Below are 24,206 nucleotides of genomic sequence, written 5' to 3'. Positions count from 1 at the left end.
CAGGGCTGGTTTGGTGGGCATGCCACCTGCGCGTGTAATCGCACAGGGCCTTGTGCTGAGAAGGGTCCAGTGCTTGATTTAATGCTCTGCAGTCAGCCTTGAGATCCTTTTTGAACACTTTGCTTTTTCATTTTGCACTGGGCCCCACAAATGATGTAGCCGGTCCTGGTTAGAGCAGCGGTTGTGGGAATAGAGAACAATGATCGGGGATCCATAGGTCCTTAAGAGGTCAAATAGGATTTATTTAATGACTCATTAGATAAAGGGTTAGGAAGAGGGAAGACTAGGAGGACTCCCAGTTTTCCAGGTGGATGGTGATTCTCTTAATCAATGAGATAGGGAATGTGGGAAGCACAGCAGGCTTAGGGAAGGGGGTAAATAATGAATTCAGTTTTATACCAGATTTGAAGTACCTGTGGGACATGCTAATATCTCAGCCCCTCTAACCCCGATTTCTTCCAGCCCCCCTCTCTCTCCCCACATGTGATCCAGCCCCGGCTTTTCTCATTCCACTCTCCTATTCAGCCACTCCTGCCCCTCAGACTTCTAGATCTCCAGTCTCTGTCTTTTTTTGAGCTAGATCGACCTGAAACAAAACGAAACAAAACACACACACAAAAAAACCCCCAAAACTCCTTGTTGGGTTCCGTTTCTGAGCCTACAGCAAACTCCCACCCCCAACTTCACAATTGACTAACTCAGGAGGCCCCTCTTCCCCCTCTCCTTCCTCTTTAACAGTCGTCATCCCACCTTCCCTCCCCCTTTCTTCTGCAAGACTGGGAAGTGGGTAGAGAGGTGGAAGTGAGCAAAGAAAATGCAACTCAGGAGGGGCCCGTGTAGAGACTGGGTTCTGGTCTGGCCTTTCTTGTTGACCTTCTGCTCCCAGCTGGACTAGAGCGAGGCGGGGGGGGGGGGGTGTCACAGAATCACTGGCTGCTCTTGTGAGTGTGTGGTTGAGTCGAATTCTGAAGACAGAGAAGAGACCCCTTCCCCCAGCATCATGTGGGAGGCAGTGAGCGATGTGTGCCCTCTTGTCCCATAGACCATTTAGGGAACCAGATGAGAAGGCATTCTAGCATATCTGTAAATGGCACGGTCCCAGCGCTTTAGTCGTGGATCCATGAAGTCTCAATGAACTTTTAAGAGACTCAAACCTGCTCATTTTGCAGATGGGGAAGTTGAGGTCTCGAGAGGGTAAGGACTAACCCCAAGGTCACTGCTTACATGGGGCCGAGTAGAGCCTACAGCTCAGTTTCCCAAGTCCCTGCCCCCACTTATTCCCATGCCTTGAGTGTTGCTGGCGTGCGTTTCCCACCAGAGGTACAAAAACCTGGATTCTTCCTTTGTCTGAGACCGGGTCTAGACCTGTCTGCCTAGACTCTATAGAGACATGCACTGGAGCCTAGCGGTCTCCTTTTCCATGTCGTTGGCGCCGCCTGGTGGAGTTGCGGCGAATTCTCAACAGCCGTGGCTGCAATCCGAGACCTGGACTCGAAATGATTCCCCAGGGCCAAGTTGACACTTGAGCTGGGCCGGAGTAGGCGTGAGTGGGATGGGGAGCTCTGCTCACTTTGAGCAAGCCTCGGATCTTGCCTCCTCCCAGCCCCGTTTCCCCGTCCCCCTCCTTCTTTTGGCCCTCTTTCCTGTGTGCCGGCCCCCCCTCACCATACACATACACTCCCTGATGCAATTGCTCCCAAATCAGCGGGCAAAGATAGAGTCTGAGTCTCAGGGACGGAGGGCAACGAATCCAGATTTTATTGTCAGGGAGGGGGAAAAGGGAAAGACGTGGGTTGGGGGCCGGGGTTGCTACATCGTCAAGCAGAAAGAGTTGATGGGGAGGGGAAGGCCAGTGGGGGCCTGTCCCCCTCCCGGGTCTGTGCTGGAAGGACTGACGATACGGAAACCACAAGGGGGGGAGGGAGGTCACGACCCCGCCCGAGTTGTGCAGTGGAGGTGTCTGGTGGGAGGGGACAGCCATGAGGTCTAGGAGCTGGGATGGGGTAGGCTACAGACTCTGCAAATCCTGCGGAAAGGGGCGGGGCGGGGGCGAGGCTTCTATTGCTTTTTGCTCACAGTTTTGCGGAAGGCGAGGCGGGGGTGGGCTTGGACTGGACACCCCTTGCCCCCCTTGGTACCCCTTGGGCGATGGGTGCTGGTGAAAAGAATGGAATCTGGACTGGGAAGGAAGAAGGTGAGGGAAGGGTCTATAGGGGCATCTACTTGGTCCCACCCAAGTGCCAGAGATGCCACCAAGTGCTGCCCATGGGCCCGGCTAGACCTGGGCTGGGGCCTGATGCGGGGCGGGCACAGTGAGGTTGCAGGCGGTAAAACCAAAGTGCTTATGAGGGACCCAGGATCCCGCCTGCTCCCCTCCCCCTGTGGAGGACGGGGGTGTTCACGGAAGCGCTTCAGTTTGGGGGTAGGGGGCCGGAGTCCCAGAGTCCGCTTATTGCCAAGAAAATCCATTTCTGCCCCCTGGACCCCGATCATGGCTTGTGAACCCCGTTTTGTGCTAGGTTTGGGGGGAAGGGCTGGATGCACATGGCTTTTGGGAGGGGGGTGTCTCCAAGGGGGCTCGGGGGTGAGACAGCCCCCCCTTTTCTAGGGGAGAGGGAAGGGCAGGGGGCGGGGTTCCCTGAGATCTGGGGTGTTCCCCCCCTTCTGAAGCCCCCCTACCCCGCTACCCCTCCCCTTTCCTGGAACCCCGTACCTCGGGGTGGGGGGGAAGGAGAGAGATCATTCAGGGAGTGCCGGGAGGAGGGACGGACTGGGAGCCCGGAGGCCTGGGTCCCGGCTGGAGGTGGGGGGGTTGAATGGGAGGTGGTTCAGGGTTCAGGTCAGTAGGGGGAGAAGAGGATGGGTCCGTGCGCAGTTCGGATGGGCCCGGGGGCCGGGTGGAGCAGGGGGTGGGTGATCGGCGGTCCCTGGAGAAGAGGTGCGGCGGGAGCCGGGCGCAGAGACAGCGGGGAGCCTGCTGCCGCTGCCATCACCGCAGCCACCGCGAGGGGGCTGGGGAGCAGGCCTCCGGCCAAGGACTTGGGCAGCTCCTTGGAGAAAGTCAGAGTGCCCTGCAGGGGGGAGAGGGGCGGGGAGAGGGAAAAGTCATTCTGTGGCCCCGCAAACTCCACCTCTCCCAGGGCCGGCCGGCATCCCCTCTCCTCCCCGCTCCGGTCCCCGCCCCTTGGACGAATTCTCCATCGCCCAGGCCTCACCGCCAGCTCTCCGGCGCCCCTGGGCTTCTTGTGACGGCTCAGTAGGGGGTTGGGCTTCCCGGCCACGCCATCTCGGTGCCGCCGGCTGGAAATGTGCTGCAGGGACCAGTGGGTGGGGGGCTGTGAACCACGGGGAAAGGAGCAACCGCCAGGGAGCAGGGTGATCGCACCTCAGCACCGGGCCCCGCCCCTTCTGTGGCACCAAAGGATGACCCTGAAGAAGAGTCTCACCCAAGCTCCCTGTCCTCCCTCCTCTCTCAGCAGGTACACTCTCCAGAATTCTCGGAAAGGGCCTTGGACCCACCTGTTTCAGTTGGACCTCCGAGTTGACCTTGACATTGCAGATCTCACAGTGGAAGGTTCGGTCCTGGGCAGGGGCCTCTGGTTCCCCGGGAGTGGGAGGCCCCAGCCGAGGGTAAGCTTTGATGGGGCCCAGTCCACTTCGGGCCTCCAGAATTGTCTTGTGCTTAGTACCTGGAGCCCGCAGAGGGCAGGAGGTAAGAGGTGGAAAAAAATTCTCCAGGCCTACTACGCCTCAAATACCCACATTTCCAATTACTATATTGGGGGGGGGGGTGCATCAAGCGTGCGGGCTTTCCAAGGCCCTTGGGACCCTTCCAGACACAAGGTGGGTCAGGGGAGAGTCACAGTTACCAGAAATAGGGCGGGGGCAGGGAGGGAACTGAGGAGGTAAGGGGCTAAGGAATGAGGGAGATGATTAGGGAGGGAGATAGGCTGGTGAGTCTTAGAGGGTCCAGGGATGCTGGAAGCAGGAGAGTTAGGATATAGGAAGCAGGAGGGGATGAGGACAGGGGAGTGGGCGTGGGGGAGGGGAGCCCATACCTTTGTTATGTGCCTCAAGCTGGGACAGGGAGTTCACTGCCACCTTGCACAGAGCACAGTAGAGCAGCCGCTTGGCCTTCTCCTCCTCTTCCTTGCTACCCCCAGGCAGGGAAGCTGGGGCTGGAGTCCCCCCTTCACCCTTGGTCACACCCTGACCAGTCTCCGGAACACTGGGAGGGGATGGGGAGCCAGGCTGTTTCTCTGGGGATCCTGGGGCTGGACCCAGTCCATTTTCCATGGAAACTGTCACTGGGGGAGAAACATAGGGATCATCCCAGATGGCTTTCGGAGAAGATTCTTTATGTGGAGGAGACCTAGCCCCGTTTCCTGGAGGGCAAGGGCCCAGGAGTCCCCACCCTGTGACAACATGCATGCTCTCATGCCCTGGACCAGAGCCAGATGTGGTCCAGCTGCCGCAGGCTGGGTGTGAGACTCCAGTGCCTGGCTCATTCTCCATAAGTTGGAAATGGCTGAGGGGTCCAGCCCCACCAGCCTCTCCTTCAGCCAGGGTGAAGCTGGCAGCCAGCCTGGTGAGGGGGAGAGGGGCATGGAACAAGGAACCTCCCCTCCAAGGCCTGCCAGCCAGCCTGGGCTTCCCGCCTGGCCAGCCCCTTCTCAGAGGCCTGCCCAGTCCCCAGGGAGGCATGCCAAAGAGCCCTAGGAAGGGGCAGAAGCGAGGTGAGGAGAGGTTGGGAGAGACAGACACAGACATGGCAAAAGGGAAACAGAAACAGCAGAACCAGAGAGGGAAGAAACAGGGATGTGGGCTGCTCTATAATTCATGGCTTGATTAAAGATGCACAGGCCCCAGGCCTCAGCGCTGGGTTCTGGCCTCTGCACAGGGGAAACTCTAGCGCTCCCATTCTTGCTCCAGCAGCTGATCCAGTTTCCGGGTCAGGGGGAGGCCGGGGGTGGGGCTGGGGAGCTGGTGGGAGGGGACCTCCTGAGCCCTGCAGGTGTCCATTTGCTGGTCCATCCTGTGATCTTTCCTTTTTTTTTCTCTTTCTCATTTCCGACATCATTTATCTCCATCCCAATCCGGACAGCACACTCACATCTCTATCTGGACAGAACCTCCTGGCTTTCAAAAGCAGGGCAGGTATCCTTACCTCCTTAGGGAGATTGCCCTAGGAACTAAGTGAGGTAATATGTATCAAGAACCTAGAACAGTGCTAGACAGGAAACGTTAGCTACACCGCCACCATCATCATCCCCCTTTGACAGAGACATTACCAAGTTAACCCAAGATGTTCAGGCTAAGAAGCAGCCAGAACACAATTAGAACTCAGCTCACCCATTCACCCTATTTGTGCATCCCTGATGTGTGTGTTTGTGTGTGTATGTGTGGTGAGAGTGGGGCCTGCTTCCCAAGCTGGTGGTGCAGCTCCTTGGTTTTCATTCTCCTTAGGGTAGGACAGGAAGGACAGGCAAGGACAAGGAGGACATGGGGATGTCAGGTCTCTCTGGAGTTGCCATGACTGACATCTGATGTGGTAATCCCAGGATGGGGGTGGCTCGGATCGTCCTGTCTTGATATTCCTTCTTTCCAGTTTCTTGGCTGGGAGTAAGGTTGAGGATGGCCACCAGCCACGAGGGAGAAAGAATCTCAGAGTTGCTTTTTGTAAACCCGGAAAAGACCTCACAGATCTTCAAGTCTCACTCCCTCATTTCCGAGGGACAAAAAACTCTGGCCCAGAGAGGTCGAAAGATCTACCCAAGATCACCCAGGGAGTTGCCTGGGTTTCCTGGGCTCAGTCCTCCCTGGGGGGAGCTCCCGTGGGCAGGCCTTCAGATATCCTGATTCTCTGCCCTGCCCCTCTCCCCAAGATGAAATGGTCTCTCCCTGGATTTGGTGGTTCCGTTTTTCTTGGGGAAGTTTGCCAGGTAGTCTCACCCTAGCCCCTGTCTGAGTCACTGGGCAGTGGGGAGGACAGACAGTGGGGACTCTGCTGAGAGGAGCTGGGGCGGCAGTGGGGGTGACAGGATGGAAATTTTGCGTCACTGGGTTTGGCTGCAGGACTCTTCTTGGGTGGGGCTGGGGTGGGAGCTGAGGAAGAGAGAGATAAAAGCAGAGGAGAGTTCTGGGAAGTGGGGACAGAATGGAGGAGACAAGATCAGTTGAAGGATGCTGGGGGGAGTCAGACATACCTGGACGGGGGGCTACACCCTCTCCATTTGGGGGTGTGCCGCCTGGGGGAGCTGGATCTCCTGTTTCCCGGACGCTGGGCTCCCTGCCTCGAGTCTTGGCAGCCTCGATGCCTTTGACTCTTCGGGCATGGCGATTACCCTTGTAGTGTGCCTCAGCCTGGCTCTTTAGGGATGGAGGAAGAAAAGGGAATCTGAGATCGTCTTTCATCTGAACATTCTCCCCATGGAGCTCCTTCAGGTCCTGGGGTGGCCTCAGCAGGCTGCACTTAATCTCTCCCTACACCAGGACGAGGTAAAGCCCCGTGTCGAGGAGCCCTGGTTACTCAGTCGCTGGGAACCTGGGTCCCCACCTAGCCCAGGCTCTACCCCACCACCACACCCAGGGCCTGCCTGCTGACTCAGGCTTCCCACCTTGTCCAGGGGTGAGGGAAGGGGACCTCACACCTATAGGAGAACCCTAAATGGGAGGGGCCGAGCAATCTAGCCAGTCCGCATCCTCTTCGACCCCGGGCCTTCTGTGCCTGTGTCCCCTGGCCCCAGGATCCAGCCTTTGCTGCTCCTGGGACTCCCACCCTCAAGCTGGGAGCCCCAGGAGCTCTGAAGCCTGGGCTGTACCTTGACTACTCCCCTCTGGGTCTCATTTTCCCTGAAGCCTCTGTGGACACCCTAGAGGACCCTGGCCCCAGGCCCCAAGCCCAGCTCTGGAGACAGAGAGAGCAGCAGAGACAGCTGTCAAAACAGAGGCGCTTGGTGGGGGAGGGGAGGGGAGGGCAAAAAGAGGGTGGGGCAGGGGTGTGCAGAGCCTGGCGGCATGGTGTGGCTGTGTGTGTGTGTGTGTGTGTGTGTGTGTGTGTGTACTGGGTAGAGAAACAGAACATGCTTTCTTTTCCCTACTCAGCAGAACGAGGCTCTGCTGTTTTTCTCCAAAAGTTCTCAGAACCTGCACGCCACAAAGCCCCCTCTAGACCCACACAGAAGTCCCAAGGGAGCCTCCGAGGGAGAAACTCTGGGAGGCCAGACACCAAGGTTCTGAGTTTGGGGTGGCTTCTCCCATGGGAGAGACTTTCCCTTGGGAGAGCAGTGGGGGCCAGGCCTTGTGTGTAATGTGGAGGGAGGACGGTGGAGAGAGGAGGAAGCCAGGAGGTTAGCGGGAAATGGGTGAGCCGGGGAGGAGTTTAGCAGAGGCCAAGGAGGGCACAGGCTCTGCAGGGGGCCAATGACGTAACTCAGCCCTGTACCCAAGACCAGAGGGCCAGAGGCCACACTCCCACCCAGACACAGATGGCCACCTGTGTTCCAAGAAGTTCTGAGCCAGGGATGCCTCAGTCCCCAAGGGAGGGATACATACAGCCATCTCTTGTCCCTCCCGAGTGCTTTCCATCAGCCCTGCCTCTCCTGCAGTATCCCCTCATATCCCCTTAATCCCTGACCCTCACCCAGAGCTCCCAGACCCTGCCTTCCCCTAAGATCCCCTGGTCATCCCTGCCCCAGCCAGTGGATGGGTGAGCAGCTGGGTTTCTTACCTGAGAATTGAAGCGGATCTGACAGACATTACAGGAAATGATGGGCCGCTTGGTCTTGAGTAAGGGTCCCCCAAAAGTGTGGGAGAGTACAGCCTTCTGCACAGGGTCCATCTGTGGAGGCAGGCTGGGGTGAGCCAGGAACCCCAGCACAAGCTCATGTCCATCACAACCCCACTGGCAGCAGCTGGGTTGAACCAAAGTCCCCGGAGCCTCCTCCCAATCCCCCAGCATGCCAGAGGGCTCTGAGCCTCAGTTCCCTGATTCCCTCCTAGCCCAATCTTCATAGCACTGGAAGGGACCTGAGAGATCCCCTGGCCCAGTGCTCCCATTTGACAGAAAGTAGAAGTGGTTTGCCCAAGGTCAGAGCATGACTTAATAGCAGAGCTGGGACTTGAACCTGAACTCGTCTCCATCCGTTATACCATGAAGATCAAGCTCTGTCACCTTGACCTTTCTCCTGGGCTGATCCACCAGAGGCCCACTCAGGAAGTCCCAAAGCATCCCAGATCCTAGGGCCCTCAGCTGAAGCCTTTTTTGGCCTCCGCTCTGGGGCAAGACCATCAACCAAGCCAAGCTTCCGGTCCCAGGAGACAGATGTTCCCAGCTTCCCATCTCTGGGCCCCAGGTTGCCCTAACACACTCATTCCCTGGACCTCTTAAAGCAGTAGCTTCTAGAGGGAGTAAAAGAACTCAGGAGAGAGTAGGTGGCTCCAGCAGGAATAAGTAGGAGAACGTAAGAAGCTGGGCTGGCCTGAGGCAGCCCGGGGATCTTCTGAACTCCCTCCCCTTGGTCACAGGGTTTCTGGGGCAGGGCTATGGGGCTGGGAGGGATTAGGAACGGCCTCTGCCCCCACCCTGGGTCAGCAGATGTCTTTGCAGTCTCCTGCCAAGAGTTCACATGAGGCGGGAAGAGGATGGGAGTTTCTCTCTGAGGCTTTCTGCTATAGGGATAAAGCCAGGGGCCTAGAGGCATGAAAGCTGCCTCCCTGCCCTGTCCTCCTCCCTTCTGGCCCCCAGGCGGCCAGGGAGAGGCGAGCCTGGAATGCAGCTGAGGCTGAGCAGAACTGGGTGATGGCTGGGATCTCTCATAAGCATGGAACCAGATTAGAGCTGAAACCTTATCTTCTAGGTGGAAGGATCAAGCGAAAAAAAAGTTGCTGGAGACTTGGGGGTCCTTAGCTCCTCAGCTGAGGCCCTCCCTGTGCCCAGGTCTTCATGATTCCCCATGAGACACTGGTGAGAGACAGGAACATGGAGCAGGGGGAAGAAGGTGGTCTGCAAAGCCCACACATCCTGTCTCCCCTCTGCTCCCCAAAGTTGTCTCACTGGCTGCTTGGGGTTAATGTCAGGAAAGGGGCTTTAGCATCCCTGTGAAATGCGCCATCCCATTTGGCAGTGGCAGAGGCAGGAGCCAGGTTCAGATAACCAGTCTGACAGACCAGTGTCAATTTCCTGGCCTGCCGTTGGCTGGAAGCAGCCCCTCTCAGTGGCTTACTCTTCTCCTCCTGGAAGCCCAGGTCCTTTTCAGGGAAAAGCCAAACAGGGGAAGACTGGGTGTGTCTGTGTGTGTCTAGGCAGTCTATGATCAATCTGTGCAGGGGTGGAGTGTGAAGGCGTGTCACGTGCTGTGTGTACATCATTTCTGTATCAACAGTTCTGTGTCGGGGGCTCTGCCGAAGCCATGAATGGTCAGATTGTGCAATCTTCAGCTGTGTGTTTATCGGTGTGAATGTATGATGTGTCTGGCAGGAAGACAGACCAAGTTGGAGACAGGCTTTAATCAGAAAGGGGAGACAGATGTTGCACTCAGCTCCCAGCCTCCGGGCGACAGTCCTCCCTAACCAGGGACCCCCAACTCTGCCCCAGGGTTCTCCATAGCCCCTGGACGTCCTCACATGCTGGGTAGGGAATGGAATTCAGCCCAAACAGAAACCCAATCTGGGCCAGGAAACCTAAGTCGATGAAAATGGTAGGGAGAGAGGAGTGGGATGGAGAGGGGAAAGCAGAGGTCCCTGGCTCTGTCTGTGCCCCACCCCAGGACCCCAGCCTGTTCCCCAGAGTGGCTGAGGACCCAGTGCCCTGAGGATGACCTGTGAGTTGACTGTCCCAGCATCCATCCCCTGCAAATGGTCCCTGTCCTGCTTGGGTCCTTCCTCCAGGGTGAGAGCCTTTTCCTTTGCACAGCCCTCTCCTCAGGTTTAAGTCCATAAACACCAACTAGGGGTGGGAGGTGGGCAGAGAGGAGGGCAGCAACCCAGTCAGGTGGGTCCTTCCCACCCTCTCCTCCAGGAACGGAGGAGACACCAGGCTGAAGGTGAGGGTTCCTGGGCCCAATCCCTGCGCAGGTGGAATATGAGCCACTGAAGTGCTGCTCCAGGCCAAGGTCAAGAGGCCCTGGTGACCTAGATGAGGGCTCTCTGGGGAGGGGTGAAGGCCAGCATCTCCCAGAGCCCCTTCCCTAGGATTTTGGCCTAGACACTGTCTGGAAAGGTCCACAAAACAGCCGCCTCCCACCTGCCCTCCAATAGCAGACATGAAAGGGAATCGCTCCCCTAAGCTGGGGCAAAATGAATCAGGAAGGGCAAGGGGGAGGGAAGGGGGAAACCAGATCAGGAACACCAGGAGGGGCTATGATTATATTTCCTTCCATTGCCCTTTATCTGATGGCACCGCTGCCCCTGTTTGACCACCCCCCCACCCCAAATAAAGGCAAAAAGGGAAGGGGGATGGAATCTCAGGGATGGGAAGACCTGAGGGACAGGAAGGATTGAAACAGGAAAGAGAGGGAGCTAGAGGGTGTCTAAAGAGCAGGTGGAAGCTGGTGGGGGAGGGATGCTAGGAAGGGGACTAAGGCTGAGATGGGGTCAGGGCTGCATACGGGATCTGACCGGCGGCGTGGCAATTTGAGGGTAGGTGTAGGACCTGATGGGAAGTCTGAAAATTTGGGGGACTTCAAGGATCTGAGAAACAGAGGCCGGGGTATCCAGTATGGTGGCAGCAGTCTGGGGGGCGCCAGATGGTATCCGGAGATTGGTTGGGGCCGCGCCGGTCGTGGGGGATGGGCTGGATAACCCGAGGACCAGGCGAAGGGAGAGGTAGGGAGCCGGGCAGGGGCGGGCGGGGATGGGGTGGGGGGGGGCGCTGCGGCAGCGGCGGGAGCCAGGGAGAGAGGAGGGGCCGGGTGGCTTACCCTGCAGGACCCCGGGGGACGCGGCTCCATGGCCCGGGGTGGCGGACCCGGGCGGGGAGGCCGAGCCTGGCCGGGCCGGGCAGGCCGGGGACGCGGCGCTCGTTGCCCGGGTGGCTCGGGGCTGTGCGGCCGGGCCGGCCCGGAGAAGGGGAGGCGGCGCCGGCCCGGCCCGGAGCCCGCCCCAGAGGCGGGGCCGAGGACGGGGGCGGAGATAGGGAGCTCGGGAGGCATGAAGGGTCGCTAGGGCGAAAAGAAGAGAGGACGGGGTGTCCGTGTTCAGACACTCGTTCCAGAAAGACCTGGTCCTGGCGAAGGGCCGCTCGGCCTGGCGACGGGGCACTGACCAGATGCTCCACTGGGCTTCCTCCACTGGGGACCCTTGCTGGGTCCAGTATCCCTACCAGTGGCCGACCCTGTTTCTCCAGCTTGGACCTTTCTCCTTTCTTTCACCCTTTCCACCCTCGCTCTTCTGCTGACAGCTTCTCTTTCGAGTCCGCAGACGACCCCTTCCCCTGCTCCCTCTGCACACGACCCCTGTGCCCCTCATACATGTCACTTCCCCTACTAGGGATGCAAGACCGAGCCGAGGTACCCAGGTGTCAGGCACTGCTCTCTTGGTGACTCCTCTGAACGGTGGAGCTGGGGTCGCCCAGGGCAGAAGCGACCTCAAACTGGGGACATCATCCCTAGCCTCTTCCCACCTCCTCCTCTCGCCCGCCACCTGCTGGAGAACCAGGTTCCCGAAGGGCTTATGCTTCGTGCACTTGCTGCCCTCTGGCGGTAGAGTGGGGGCAGCACTGGGGGACGAGGGACAGGAGGGCAGAACAGCCCACTGCCCCAAACACTTCCTTATCCTCTCTGGATAGGTCCTAGGATTCCGGCTCTCTCATCTCTGGATCTCATCCCCTCCGTTCCACCTAGGGCCGAGAGATGAGCGAAGCAGGGGCCTGGATGTAGAGAGAGGCTGTCTTTGGGAGACAGTGAGGGATGTCCAAGGGCAGAGGGACGCATAATGCAGGGAGGGGTCTAAGGGGTAGGAACTACCCGAGTAGGAGAGATCTGGAAGTATTAGTGCAGGGATGGAGAGACTCTTCCGTGAATAATAATACCATCACCACCACCTAATGTTGATTGAGCCCTTGGAATGTGCCAGCGTCTGGACTGAGCTCTTTGCATGGATTATCTAATTTAATCTTTACAACCACTATTATAATAGTAACTACTATTATTATCTTCATTTTATAGATGAGGGAACTGAGGTTTAGAGAGGCTAAATAATTTGCCCAAGGTCATAAGCTAGTAAGTGGCTGAACTGGGATTTGAATTTAAACCCGGGCATCCTGACTCCAAAGCCCTGTACTTAACTGCTGCACAGTACTGCCAAGGCATGTCTGCAGCTTTTCTGCAGTCCTCATTCCCCTGCAGAATTTGGCACTATTGATGCAGCCTGCCACACTCTCTCCCTTGGCTTCTCCAACTCTTTAGGAACCTGGTTCTGTCCCCACCCCCTCCTGTGGCTCCTTCATTTCCTTTGCAGGGGCCTCCTCCTGTTCCCACTGCCTAATTCTGCTTATTCCCCAAGGCTTGGGCCTTGGTAACTACCTTTCTCTCTCTGATCCTCTATTAAATAAAAACAATGAAATAACGTAATAATCATAGCAGCTTACACTGATTGAAAACTTACTTTGTGCTAGGTGCTAGGCATTATGATTATGTAATACGATTCTCACAACAACCTTGCGAGTTGGTACTATTACTGTCTTCTTTTACAGCTGATAAAATTGAGGTTCAGAGTGGTTAAGTAATTTGCCTAAAGTCACACAGCCAGTACTTTTGGAACATCAATTCAAATCCTGCCAGTCTGATGCCAAAGCTGGTATCACTCAACACCTGGCCACACTCTCTCCAAGCTTATCCACTCTCATGGCTTTAAATAGCTTGTTCCCACTAGAGGCCGTGGAGCCATGAACCTGGGGAGTCAGAAACTTGGGATTATCCACGTGAATCAACTAAGTAGCTTTGTGATCTTGGGAAAGTCACTTAACCTCTCTGGGTCAGTGTTTCCTCATCTATAAAATGGGGACAAAGATAGGAGACCCAAGGTTAAGTGTAAATCAGGTATGTAGACTGGGGGGAAACTATTCCCAGCACCTTCTGCTCCAGTCACACCCAGTCAATTGCAGTTTCTCAAGTGCTCTTTTTTAGCCCTTGTTTCAGTCTGGAGTGTTCTCTGAAATCCCTTTTAAAATCCTACTAATAGTTCTTCAAAGCCCAACTCATAACGTCACCTGCTCCAGCTTCAATCCCTTTTTCCTCTGCTGTTTCTTTTTTTTTTTCCTGCTCAGCTCTGGTTGGTCCCTCACCACATCCAACAAGTCTTTCCTGACACCCCCTTGGGCTCCCCTACAAGCTACATGCCTCCAGCACAGCTCTTCTCACACTATAGGGTATATGCTAACTTGCTGTCTTTCCTACTACACCGTGAGCTCTCCAAGCACAGACTGAGTCCTGTGTCCCTGATACCAGTGCCTAGCACATAGTAGGTGCTCAAAAATTTTTTTGTTCAATTGAATTTTTGTTAGTGTCTCTGTCACAATATTTATAACCCGTCCTCTGTTTTGCATTGTAGATCACTGCATACACATCTATACTTCTTTCCTGAATATAGCGCCTTTAGCATGGGTGCATGTCATATTTACCCTCATGTCTCCATTTTATCTAGGACAGCGCCTTCCTGATAGTCATTACTCAATTTTCTCGTCTGTAAAACGAGGATAAAACGACAGCTACCCCATAGAGTTGCTATAAAAACTGAGATATGAAAAATGCTTTGTAAACCTCAAAGCGCAATGCAAATGCTGGTTTGGATTCTCTGGGAGGAGTTTGGAGGAAGCAGCAGGTATAAAGAGAACTGTATTTGGAGTCAGATGCTCTGGGTTCAAATCATACCTTAGGCACGTACTGCATCAACTTAGATAAATTCCTAAACCCTTCTGGGCCTTAGTTTTTGTCTTCCAGTATGTCAAACTGGAATAATAATGTCTACTTTGTTGGGTTGTGGTGAGGATTAAATGAGATCAAGTATAGAAACATCTATTGCAGGGAATTCCCTGGCAGTCCAGTGATCAGGACTCCACATTTTCACTGCTGAGGGCCTAGGTTCAATTTCCTGGTTGGGGAACTAAGATCCCACAAGTCACACGGTGCAGGCAAACAAACAAACAAACAAAACACACACACACACACACACACACACACACACACACACAGAAACACATCTACTGCAGTGCCTGGTGCATAGTTGATGCTCAATACGTGTTTGTAACTGAATATGGTTTGATGGTGGGTTACTTGAATTGAATAAAGCGGACTTCCCCCAAACCTTTAGCTCCAGCCCACTCTCCAGGACCCAAATTCCAACTGTCTGTTGGACATTTTTGGCTCAACGTCCCACTGGTCCACCAACTCGCCATGTCCTAAAGTGAGTTCAGCAGCCTCACCCCAGGCCAGCCTCCTCCTCTAACCCCCTGCCCCTGGCAAGGTGATTTCTTTCTCCCAGTCGCAGAGGCCTGAACCCTGGAGTCATCCCTGACTCATCTTCTCTCCCCCACCCCCAAACCCTGGTTGGTCACCGTGGCCTGTCAATATTTCCTTGGAAACACCTCACCCACCCCCCTTCCTTCACTCACTCTGCCGATGCGATGGGCCCGGTCTGGCTCTCCAGGTTCCCCTGCAGGCCCTTATTGCTGGGACAGCCTCCTAACTGGCCACCATCCTCCAGTCTCTGCTCCCTTCCATCCAGCTGCCCCACTCACCTGCCTCAAACACTGCTCCTTCCAACTCACTCTCCTGCTCAAGAATGGATAATGGCTCCCTATTTCATAGTGATTAAATCTAGACAACTTTGCCAGCCCTCCAAGCCCTACCGCACTGATCCTACCCTACCCACCCAACGGTGGGCTCCAGAGAGCTGGAGCTTACAAACAGGCTGCTTATGCCCTTGAAGAGTCTCTCTTTCCACCTCCCTGTACTCACTACCACCAGTCTAGGTCTTGTGACTTCTCTCGATGGTGGACTGAATGAGATGATTCATATAAAACACCTAGCACAGTGTCTGGCCCATAGCCGGATTTCAGTGAATATTAGTTATTATTGTTATTGTTGTCAATAGTATACCAGAGAGCCAACGACACTTGTAACTGACTAGAAGTAAAGGAGATGGGGCCCTAAGAAGACATAAGGAATTAGATACAAGAGGAGAAGAGGGCAGGGAGAGAAGGAGCCGGGGTGGCAGAAGGGCGGGGAAGGCAGGCAGGCTGCTACTCACAGTGCTGTAGTTGCTGAAGAGGCCCAGGGTGGGTGCCGGCTCCAGTGGGAAGGGCAGGATCTGCTTGAGGTCCAGTGGGGGCTGCATGATGGGGGGCTGCCGTAGCAGAGGGAGGGGCCCTGCCCGGCTCAAGCTGCCTAAAGACCAGAGAAAACATTATGTGGGGCAGGAAGACTGAAGCTCGGAAGCCCAACCCAAGCCTGGCAGTCCCACTCCCCAGCTGGGGGCCCACACTCAGAAGTGTGACCCCCATCACACACACTTCCCCTGCTGGCTGGCTCCGGAGCAATGGAGCACGGTGCCCTGTGGGCCTGGGGGAGGGCGCAGACCTGTTGTTCTTCCCTTCTGGGTGATTTTCACTTCCCCCTTCTCCAGCCTCCCTCCCCCAAGACCTTTAGGCATTTTACAGACCCAGGAAGATCACAGGCCTTCTCTGCAGGCCGCCTGCTGGACACAAAGACTCGGAGTCCCACGCCCCTGGCTACTCCCTTCTTCTGGTTTTGCTTTCCCCCAGGGAATCCCAAAGGCTAAGTCTTACCCCAGGGAGAACGGTCAGGTGAGTGACTCATCCCACTGCTTAGAGAGGAATATTGAGGCCTGTATTTGGAGGAGGGCTGCTGGATCTTTCAGGCTCCCCAAAGAGTTATGATTTTGTCCCAATCGTAATTCTTAATTAACTGTCGATGTCTTGGGGTAGGAAAGTGGCATTCGATCTGGGAGGTGGACTGCCTGTGGCCATTCTCAGAGCCCCTTCTCCCAACCTTCCCGTCCTCCCCAGGTCCCTCTGTCAGCCGCGGGAATGTTCAGCTCAGGCTCTGCGGGAGGAACTGCGACCAGCCGCTGGGAGGGGAACGCCTGGGTCTGACCCCAGGGGGAAATGAAACTCCAGGCTAGCCACTCCACTACCGTCCCTGAAACCTTCTCCTCCTACCCCAGAGCCATGGGAGGAACCCTGCCAGGCTCCACAGGGCTGGCCCAGAGGCCCTCAGGACCCCTCTGGGCTTCTGCTGGCCCAGCTCCCTTCTGCGACTTCTCTGTCAACCAGTCAGGGAACTCTGGCTGCCCTTCATGGCTCTAGCAACTCCCTGACAGCAACAGGGGTTCCCAGGAACAAAGGCAAACCCAGGAGGCTGCAAGCTTAGCCCCGTCCTCCCATGACTTTACTGGGGCAGAGGGTCCCCCTGGGATCCTTTCCTACTCCCTCCAGAGACGGCCCCTTTTCATACCTTCAGTGTCTGGTGCCTGCTGCCCCCAGGCAGTGGCCTGGCCCTGGCCCTGGCCCCCCAGGGGCCTGGGCCTGACAGCGTCCCCTTCCCTTGGTTCTGCCCCCTGCCCCCTCCCTTGCCAGCCTCCCCCCCAGTCCAGTCAGTAGAATCAGCCAATCAGAGTCCTGGAAAAGTGGGGCAGAGGGGAGGGCGGGGGAGCAGGGATTAGGGGAATCGGATGCGAGAGGGTGGGGGCAGGGAGGGCTCAGGCACAGCTGGGGGCAGGGAGCTGGTCCAGGAAGGTCTGGAGGGGTCTGTCTTTTCCACCCACTGCTACGACTGGGCGGCCAGGGTGCCTGAGGCAGAGAGGGGTCAAGGCTGCTGGGAGCTTGGGCTGCAGACATCTAAGGGTTGAAGGAGAAGGGCAGGATGCTTGGCTTTGGCCCTTGGACAGCTAGGGGTCCGTATGTCATGTCCGTTCCCTCCTCTGCCACCTCGGGGTTGAGATGGGGTAGTGGGGAGAGGAGAGAGACAGACAGACAGACAAAAGTGAGTGAGATAGAATGGGAAAGACTGACAGAAGCAGGAATAGGTGACTGAGAAAAGGGACATAGACACTGAGAGAGAAGAGGACAGGGGACAATGGAGAGATGAAGAGAGTGAAATGAGAGAGAAACAGAGACACTGCTGAGAAGCTGGACACAGAGCTAGAGACAAGGGCAGAAAGAACCAGAGGACAGAGAACAGAGAGAACGAGAGAGAGGGACCGACAGACTGATGGGGCAGGGCGACCATCCCCCCTTCCCCTCTGTCCCCCCATGGCTTCTCCCCTCTGTGCCCACCTCCTCCTGCCTGGCACACAAGGCCAGGGCAGCCTTAACGAGCCCCAGGCGGAATCAGGAATGGTGAGAGAAACCTGAGTGCTCCCAGAGTCCCCGGCAACCAGCACCCACCCCAGGCAGCTGGTCCGGGGCTGGCACTTGCTCCGGCCCCAGAGAGGGAGGCAGCTCAGCTCCTTGACCCTTTCCTGGCTCTGAACTCTCCAGGCCCCCACCCCTCAAACAACCACCTCAGAGGAGAGAGATGAGTTCCACAAAAGGCAACAGAAAAAAAGAATGTTTTCAGGTAAAGCACTCTGAGTAGTAGCACATTTAATCTCTGAGGTAACTATTCTATGGGGTAGCTGATACTAGTTTTTAACCGTCTGACACTTGAAGAAACTGAGGCTCAGAGAACTTAAAAAGACTTGGCTGATGTTACACAGCCTGTAAATATCAGAGCGGGGATTTCCATCAAGATCTGTCACCCTCTTTCTCTGCTACACAACCCCAAAGGGCTCCAATTTAACTCTGAATTCAGCAGAGATCTGAGAAAGGCTTCCATCTTGTCCAAGGAGAGGAAGGGAAGAACAAGTTCATGTCCTTCCTGAAGTTGGAGGAAAACAGGTAGCAGCCAGCCAGTTCCCTCTAGCCAGCAACTCATCTTTTCCACTGACAGGAGCCCTGGGGTCGGGGGAGGGAAGGGGAAGTGGGAGGAAGGAAGGAATGATGGAGTGAGGCAAGGAACCAAAGTGGGCAACTGGAGATTCATGTGTCTCTTTCCCAGATTCCTGGGTCCACTCCACTGAGATCTGAGGTGGGAGGGGGCAGATGGCAACTTACGGACCAAGTGGGGAGAAGCTGGGCCCTTGGTGTCAGGCAGCCCACGCCTCAGTCCCCTCTCCGCCATCCTGAGAATAATAAGGGCCCACTGTATGCCAGGCACTTTACATATATGCCCCCCTGCAGATGGCTCTACTGCTCACTAGCTGGGTGACTAGCTCGTTTCCGAACCCTCTCTGTCTCATTTCTCCTTTGTCAAATGAGAGCAACGGTACCTGCGTTGTGGAGTTGTTGAAAGGATTGAACAAATCCATGTAAAGTGCTGGCCTGCCACAAAGAAAGCTCAATAAATGTTTGGTAAATAAACGAATCCTCATCTTATAGATGACCATCAGCTCAGAGAGGGGGAGTTAATTGACCAAAGTCACACAGCTAGTGAGGGATCTGAACCTGTCTGGCTGGCTCCAGACAGGGCTTTCAGGCACCACACTTTCCTAGGGATGGAGGGGGGGAAAGGCAGGAATATAATAAGGGCTGTGAAGGAGGAAATGAAGTAGGAAATCCAGGGCTTCTTATGGCTGGTTAGGTGAGGGCTTCAGGTGGGTTTGGAGGAGGAGGTGGAGAGCAAACTGGAGTGTGTGTGTGTGTGTGTGTGTGTGTGTGTGTGCGCGCGCGCGCATGCGTGTGGGTCTGCACACCGTGTCAGGCATGGCAGGGAGGAGCTGAGGCCTGGCTGGGACAGGCCACTCCAGAGGGAAGCTCATTAGCTCCAGCAGATAGAGCCCCACCCAGCTCCGTGGGGAGCTGCCAAATGCTTTATTAAAGACAGTTCCCAACCACTTTAGGGGGGGTGAAGTCTCAGTCCCTTGGATGGATGGCCATCTGTCCATTTCTGCACCCTACCTGGACCTAGGCCCTTTGATCCTGCTCAGGTATCCCCCCAGCACCAGGCCACAACCAAGCCAGGTCTGACTCCTTACTCCTTCCATCCCACTCAGAGCTGGTCTTTTCCTTCCTCTCTTCCCCAGAAATTCTGGCCAGGTGGGAGTCCCAGTGCCTCGGCTATCTCAGGTCGGGCCTAGGGCCTGAAGCCCCTGTGGCAAAGAATGGGAGTGTCTGCCGTGAGCTGGCTCTGGGAGTGGCAGCGTCTGGGTAGGAACAGGAGCCAGGAAGGATGTTAGGGTAAGGCTGCAGGTTAGTGTTGGTCTGGAGATTGTGCCGCGATGAGATTCAGATCACAGGGAGGTATTGGGGATAGGGTTGCAAGTAGCGTTAGGGCCCAAGGTGGTGAAAAACATAGGGTCAGCACTGGGTTAAAATGGGAATTAGGCTCTGGGGCCCAAGGAGAAATGAGATTGGCGTCTGGACTGGAATCTCATCTCTAATCCATCCCCTTTTCACTTCAGGCCTTTTGGCCTCTTCTAACCCCAGAAATGCCTAAAACTGGGGGATTAAGGGGAGAGCCTGGAACCCCTAGATCTTGCCTTCTTGACCAAGTCTCAGGTATTTGAGGTATTTGTCCCCTTCTGCTTCAATTTCCCCCTTCTTGGCAGGAGGCAGGCTGAGTGCTGGAAAGGCTTTGAAGTCAAAGATGAAAGCAACAAGGGGATGATTATGAACAACTACTCAAAACATGATGCCTAATAACCCCGGGAGAGATGTGGGCGGGGGCAGGGCCTAAAGCGGGGAGGTGGCCAGGAAAGGCAGAAGGAAGACCCCTGGGGAATTTTCCCCAGCCTGATGGGGAAAGCCTCCCTCAATGCCCCCGCCCCGCACACCACACCAAGGGCCCAGTTGGAGAGGAGGGTAAGCAAAGCTCAGCCCAGAACCACCACCTTAAACCTGGGCCCACAGTCTAGCTGTTGAGCAGGCAGGCTGGGCCTCACCTGCCGGGCAGAGCACCTGCACACAGATTCAGTGGACCTCAGCGTTCAGAACCTGAAAACCTTAGAATGGGCCTCAGGCCTGGCTGGCAGCTGCCTCCCTCTTGCCTTCCTTAGTCAAAGAGGGTTAAGGTATGTGGCCCGCCAGGCTTCCCACCCCTCTGTGGGCTGGGCACAAGGAGGGAGTTAATTGCAGTGTCCTCAGGGAGGTGTGGTGGGCGTCCAGTTGGTGGCCCCTGGCATTCCTCCTGTGGTGGGATCTTGGGCTGGTTCGAGCAGGTTCCCGAGGTCCTCTCCAAGGCCTACTGACCAGGAGAAGCACGGCTCAAACTGGCCTGTCCTGGACAAGCGTGATGTTGCCTCTGGGGCCCGTGCCCAGGCTGGGGCCAGGGTGCAGGGATTGCACAGGTTGGAGGAATGTGGAGCCTGTGCTCTGAGGACCTGAGTCCAAGTGTGCTGGTGGGGGTCACGCTAGGGTCGGGACAGTCTTCATAGATGGGCCTGGAGTCTCTTTCCTGCTAGAGACACTCCTGGGAAGGAGGCAGGCAACCAGTCATTCGTGCCTCTGTTGGCTCATTCATTTAATGGATTTGATGGGGTGCCAGGTGGAGGGGGGCAGATGTAGAGTGGTGAGAGTGAGGAGCTACGGGGCAGGAGGTGGGGGGGAGAAAGAGATGGAGGAAGGAGGGCAGAAGGGGAGAGAGCCACCTAGTGGGAGTCAATAGGGGTCAAACGAAAGAAGAAAAGCAAAAGAGCCAAGGGGGCCCCAGCAGAGGGCTGAGGTGGGAGCCAGGCGAGCCCTGGGGTGCCAGCATGCAGCCAGGTGTCCCCGGTGGGGGGCAGGGAGACCACAGGTGTCTGGGTCTGGTGGGGGGTCTCCCACCACAAACAGGGCCCAGGAACCGGCCTAGCCAGGACAGAGGTCAGAGGTCAGAGGTCAGAGGACAGAGCAGGCCTGTGGACTATCGTGGAAGCAGGGGCCTGGAGCCCGACTGATGAGGAGTCCTTTCCTCCCCCTCCCGGGGCTCCCTTCCCATGTAGGTCATGAGACTGGGGTGGCTGTGGCTGAAGGGATGTCAGAGCCCCGCGGGAGTCTCCCTCCGCCATCCTTGTGCTCCCCGGGGCCCCTTCCTCTGCTGGTGCCCCCGGCCCAAGGCAGGGGTGGGGGTGGGGTGGGGGAGGAAGGAAGAAGAAGGCAGCCGGGAAGGAAGGGCCCAGGCAGCCAGGGCAGGGAGAGAGAGGGGCAGGTCCCGGCGTGTTGGGGCAGGATGGCTGCGGAGACAGGATCTGTGCCGCAGGGGCCCTGGGATGGACAGTTTCCCACCCCTTTTTCTCCCCAGACCCCTTATCTTCAGCCCTCAGGTTCCCACCTCCCACCACACACCTCGAAGCTACACCCACCATCTTCTCCCCCCGCCCGCCCCTCACTTCCTCCTTTCCCTCTTATCCTGGGCCCAGAAGGATGTCGGAGTGTTTGAGCTAAGGGTGGGGGAAGGCCCCGGGGAGGGGTGCGGAGGGGGGGACGGGTCAGAACCTTTCGCTCAACTCTACCAGGCCAGGACCAGCCCCTCCCCCAGCCTCTCGTAGACTGTCATATAATATTCATGAGCCTCATGAATACGCAATATTCTCATTATGGGGCGGGGGTCTCACTCGGCTCTGTCTCCCCCTTTAGCACTCCCTGGATTACCGGGAGAAGAAGCGGCAGTTTGGGGAAGAGGGAAAGAGGGGGCCCCAGATGTGGAGCCAGATGAAGGGGGAGGGGGAACCGGTGGCTGACGGGCGGCCGCAGTCACCGCGGTGCGGGAGGTGGGGGGGTGACCTACTGAGAGGGACCCAGGAGCCTGGAGCCGCGGAGCCGCAGAGCCCACTCACCGAGGATCATGCTGGGGACCCAGGCGCCCGCGGTTCCGCGTCGCTCTGTCCCGGGGGCCGTTCTGGCCGGGCTGGGGGTACGGGGGGTGGAGTCGGGGGAGGAGCAGAGGCCGGCCGAGGCGGAGCGGGGGCGGAGCCCGCAGCAGGTGAAGACGGGAGGAGGGGGGACCCGGGCACACAGGGCTCCAGGAGAGGGCGTCCTGGCGGCTCCTTGTTCCCTCCCGCTTTCTCTTCTACTTGCTGCCTGGGTCTCCTGGATTTACGGTGTCACTGCAGCCAGGGCTGGGGGAACAAGACATCTAGAGGACGGTGTGTGTTGACACAGGAAGCTGGAAACTAAGATGCCTGGGATCCCGGGAAGGGCTGAGTCTGAGGGCGGGAAGTCTGGTCACAGGCTGATATGGGGTGGGGAATGCCTAAGTACTCTGGGGAGGGATGGGGCCTGGCTGGATGGGACACCTGAGTCCTCTCCAGAGTGATGGGCTGGGCCGGAGCGGAGGGTGGGGCAGAGAATGTTTGGGTACCAGTTTGTTTCCCTGGCTCTGGAGCAGGATGCCTGGGGGCTGGGTCTCAGAGGTGAAATGTGGGGTTGAAGATGGACCCCAGGTTGATCTCTGGCTGGGGTCCGAATGCCTAGGTCCTTAGGGAAGGTCTGAGGGAAGTGATTGCAATCAGTGGACCCAAAGAGGTGGAAATAGAAGCTTGCAACTGAGATCATTAGGGCAACCAGAGATGACAGAAGATCAAGAACTGAGGCTCAACCTTGTAGAGATGACCTGGATTGGTGTGGGGATGGGAACATCTATCCAGGGCATTCCCCATTAAGGTGAACTTGGACTGAAGAGGCCTGGTAGGGTGTCTTTGATGAGGTGGAGGGGAGGATGGAGGATAGGACAGAATGTATGGGCTGGGGAGAACGTCAGGGGAGAGGCGGAGTACAGGACACCGGATGTATTCTAAGGACCAACAGGATGTATTCTAAGGCAGGCAGCTGGGACCGCAGCACGAGGCTGGAGTCTGGGAGTCTACAAGGTGTCTGGGGAAGATGCAGCTGCTGCAGCCTGGACCTGTCTGTACCTGCCCCAAGAGGGAGGGCAGCAGGAGGATTTCCCAGAATGCCAAGCAGCCAGCTTCAGGCCAACCCCAGCCAGAGGGAAAGGAGGTGTGAGTAGGAACTAGAACACTTGGGATTTAGGGACGGTGGAGGCAGGGAGGAAGAGGTCGGTAGAAGGGTGGGGGGACTGGAGTCTTGGAACAGTCTAGGAAAGAGGAAGGGGACTGAAGACTGGCATTCCTGGGTTCTGCAGGGAATTTAGGACCATATGGCTAATTAAAGTACAGGAAGTTCAAGTTCCTGTTTCTGGGTCTCAGCAGTCTCTTGTCCTCACCCCACTGATCTGGTTTGAAAAAAAGATCTGTTTCTGCACCTGCCAAGATGCTCCAGCTCAAGGGCAAGTGAATTCTGGGGGTGCTAATGCCTTGGTCTTGTTCTGATCCAGAGACCCAGAGATCTCAGGGGACTGTGGCCTTGCTGCCTGAATCTGGCCTTGGGGGAGAAGGTAGGGTCTCCGAGCCCATCAGAGGAGGTCCTCTTGCTCCAGATCCGACCTACCACCATGCTGTTCGAGCCTCATATCACAAAGCCTGCTTCTCCCAGACCTTGTTATCTACCCCCCTTGCCTCTTCCCATTCTTTCTCCTGGGTGGACTCAGAGAACAAACCAGAGTCAGCGTCAGGCGTGGCTGATCAGTGATAGAGACCCCTTTGCCCTCAGCCTTGTCCATCCTCCCACTCTACCCCCAGGGACCCTGAGTTAGGGAGGTCTTAGAAGAGGGGTTCCTTAGCTCACCAAGGGGAGGCAGCTGGTTGGAGGGCGGGGTGACCTTGCAGGCAGCTGGAGGGGGACAATGTGTGGGATGAATTCATTATTGATGAGCCCTGCACCCTGGGCTACTAATGAGCCCAGGCCAGCTGCTCTAATTGATGTCAAGAAACTTGAGACCCCCAGATCAGCTTCCCGCCTGCCAGCTGCCTCTCTTGAGCCCCCTCCCCCTTCTGTGCCCCCAGCTGCTCTGTTCCCTTCCCAGGGCCTCCCTTCCATCTCCACTGACACAGACGAGGCTAGGACTCAGGCCTTCCCCTTCCACTCTTGTCCCTTTGCATCACTCAAGTCTCAAGATGGGAGGCAGACATGCTCTGGAGGGGCTGGGAGATTGGGAAGGGGAAACAGACCAGAGCCTGAGAATTACAGTTCAGGGACAGAGAGGCTGGTGCTGGGTTACATCTGCAGCATTGCTGAGCCCAAGGAATTCTTATCTGTTTTGTGCATCCTCGGGAGAGACCTTGTCACTCTCTGAGACTCAAAGGTGCAGGCACTGTACAGACACGCCCATGAT

General features: G+C 56.6%; 1 protein-coding gene across 3 annotated transcripts; it reads right to left on the bottom strand.

The window, feature by feature from the left end:
- Positions 1–1,733: 1,733 nt before the first annotated feature.
- Positions 1,734–21,869, bottom strand: ZNF385A (zinc finger protein 385A). 3 transcript variants are annotated; one of them, XM_061204437.1, is made up of 8 exons: positions 21,811–21,869; positions 15,247–15,383; positions 7,730–7,840; positions 6,207–6,369; positions 4,059–4,307; positions 3,520–3,689; positions 3,216–3,311; positions 1,734–3,071 (listed from the first exon to the last, which is right to left on the bottom strand). In XM_061204437.1, the coding sequence occupies exons 1-8, from the start codon at positions 21,818–21,820 to the stop codon at positions 2,841–2,843; spliced, it is 1,167 nt and encodes a 388-aa protein (XP_061060420.1). In that variant the 5' UTR covers positions 21,821–21,869; the 3' UTR covers positions 1,734–2,840. The 3 variants fall into 3 exon arrangements, with proteins under 3 accessions (XP_061060420.1, XP_061060421.1, XP_061060422.1); XM_061204438.1 differs by lacking the exons at positions 15,247–15,383; positions 21,811–21,869 and adding an exon at positions 10,920–11,046; XM_061204439.1 differs by lacking the exons at positions 15,247–15,383; positions 21,811–21,869 and adding an exon at positions 8,127–8,399.
- Positions 21,870–24,206: the final 2,337 nt, after the last annotated feature.

This window comes from Eubalaena glacialis, chromosome 11, assembly GCF_028564815.1.
Source record: "Eubalaena glacialis isolate mEubGla1 chromosome 11, mEubGla1.1.hap2.+ XY, whole genome shotgun sequence".
Taxonomy (NCBI): domain Eukaryota; kingdom Metazoa; phylum Chordata; class Mammalia; order Artiodactyla; family Balaenidae; genus Eubalaena; species Eubalaena glacialis.
This window is presented reverse-complemented; position numbering and strand designations above follow the sequence as displayed.

Coding starts and splice junctions, on each gene's coding strand:
- ZNF385A (XM_061204437.1), bottom strand. Junction 6,370..7,729: donor AGATCCGCTTCAATTCTCAG/GTAAGAAACCCA, acceptor CCATCCCTAAAG/AGCCAGGCTGAGGCACACTA. Junction 3,312..3,519: donor CGGAGGTCCAACTGAAACAG/GTGGGTCCAAGG, acceptor TGGTCCCTGCAG/CACATTTCCAGCCGGCGGCA.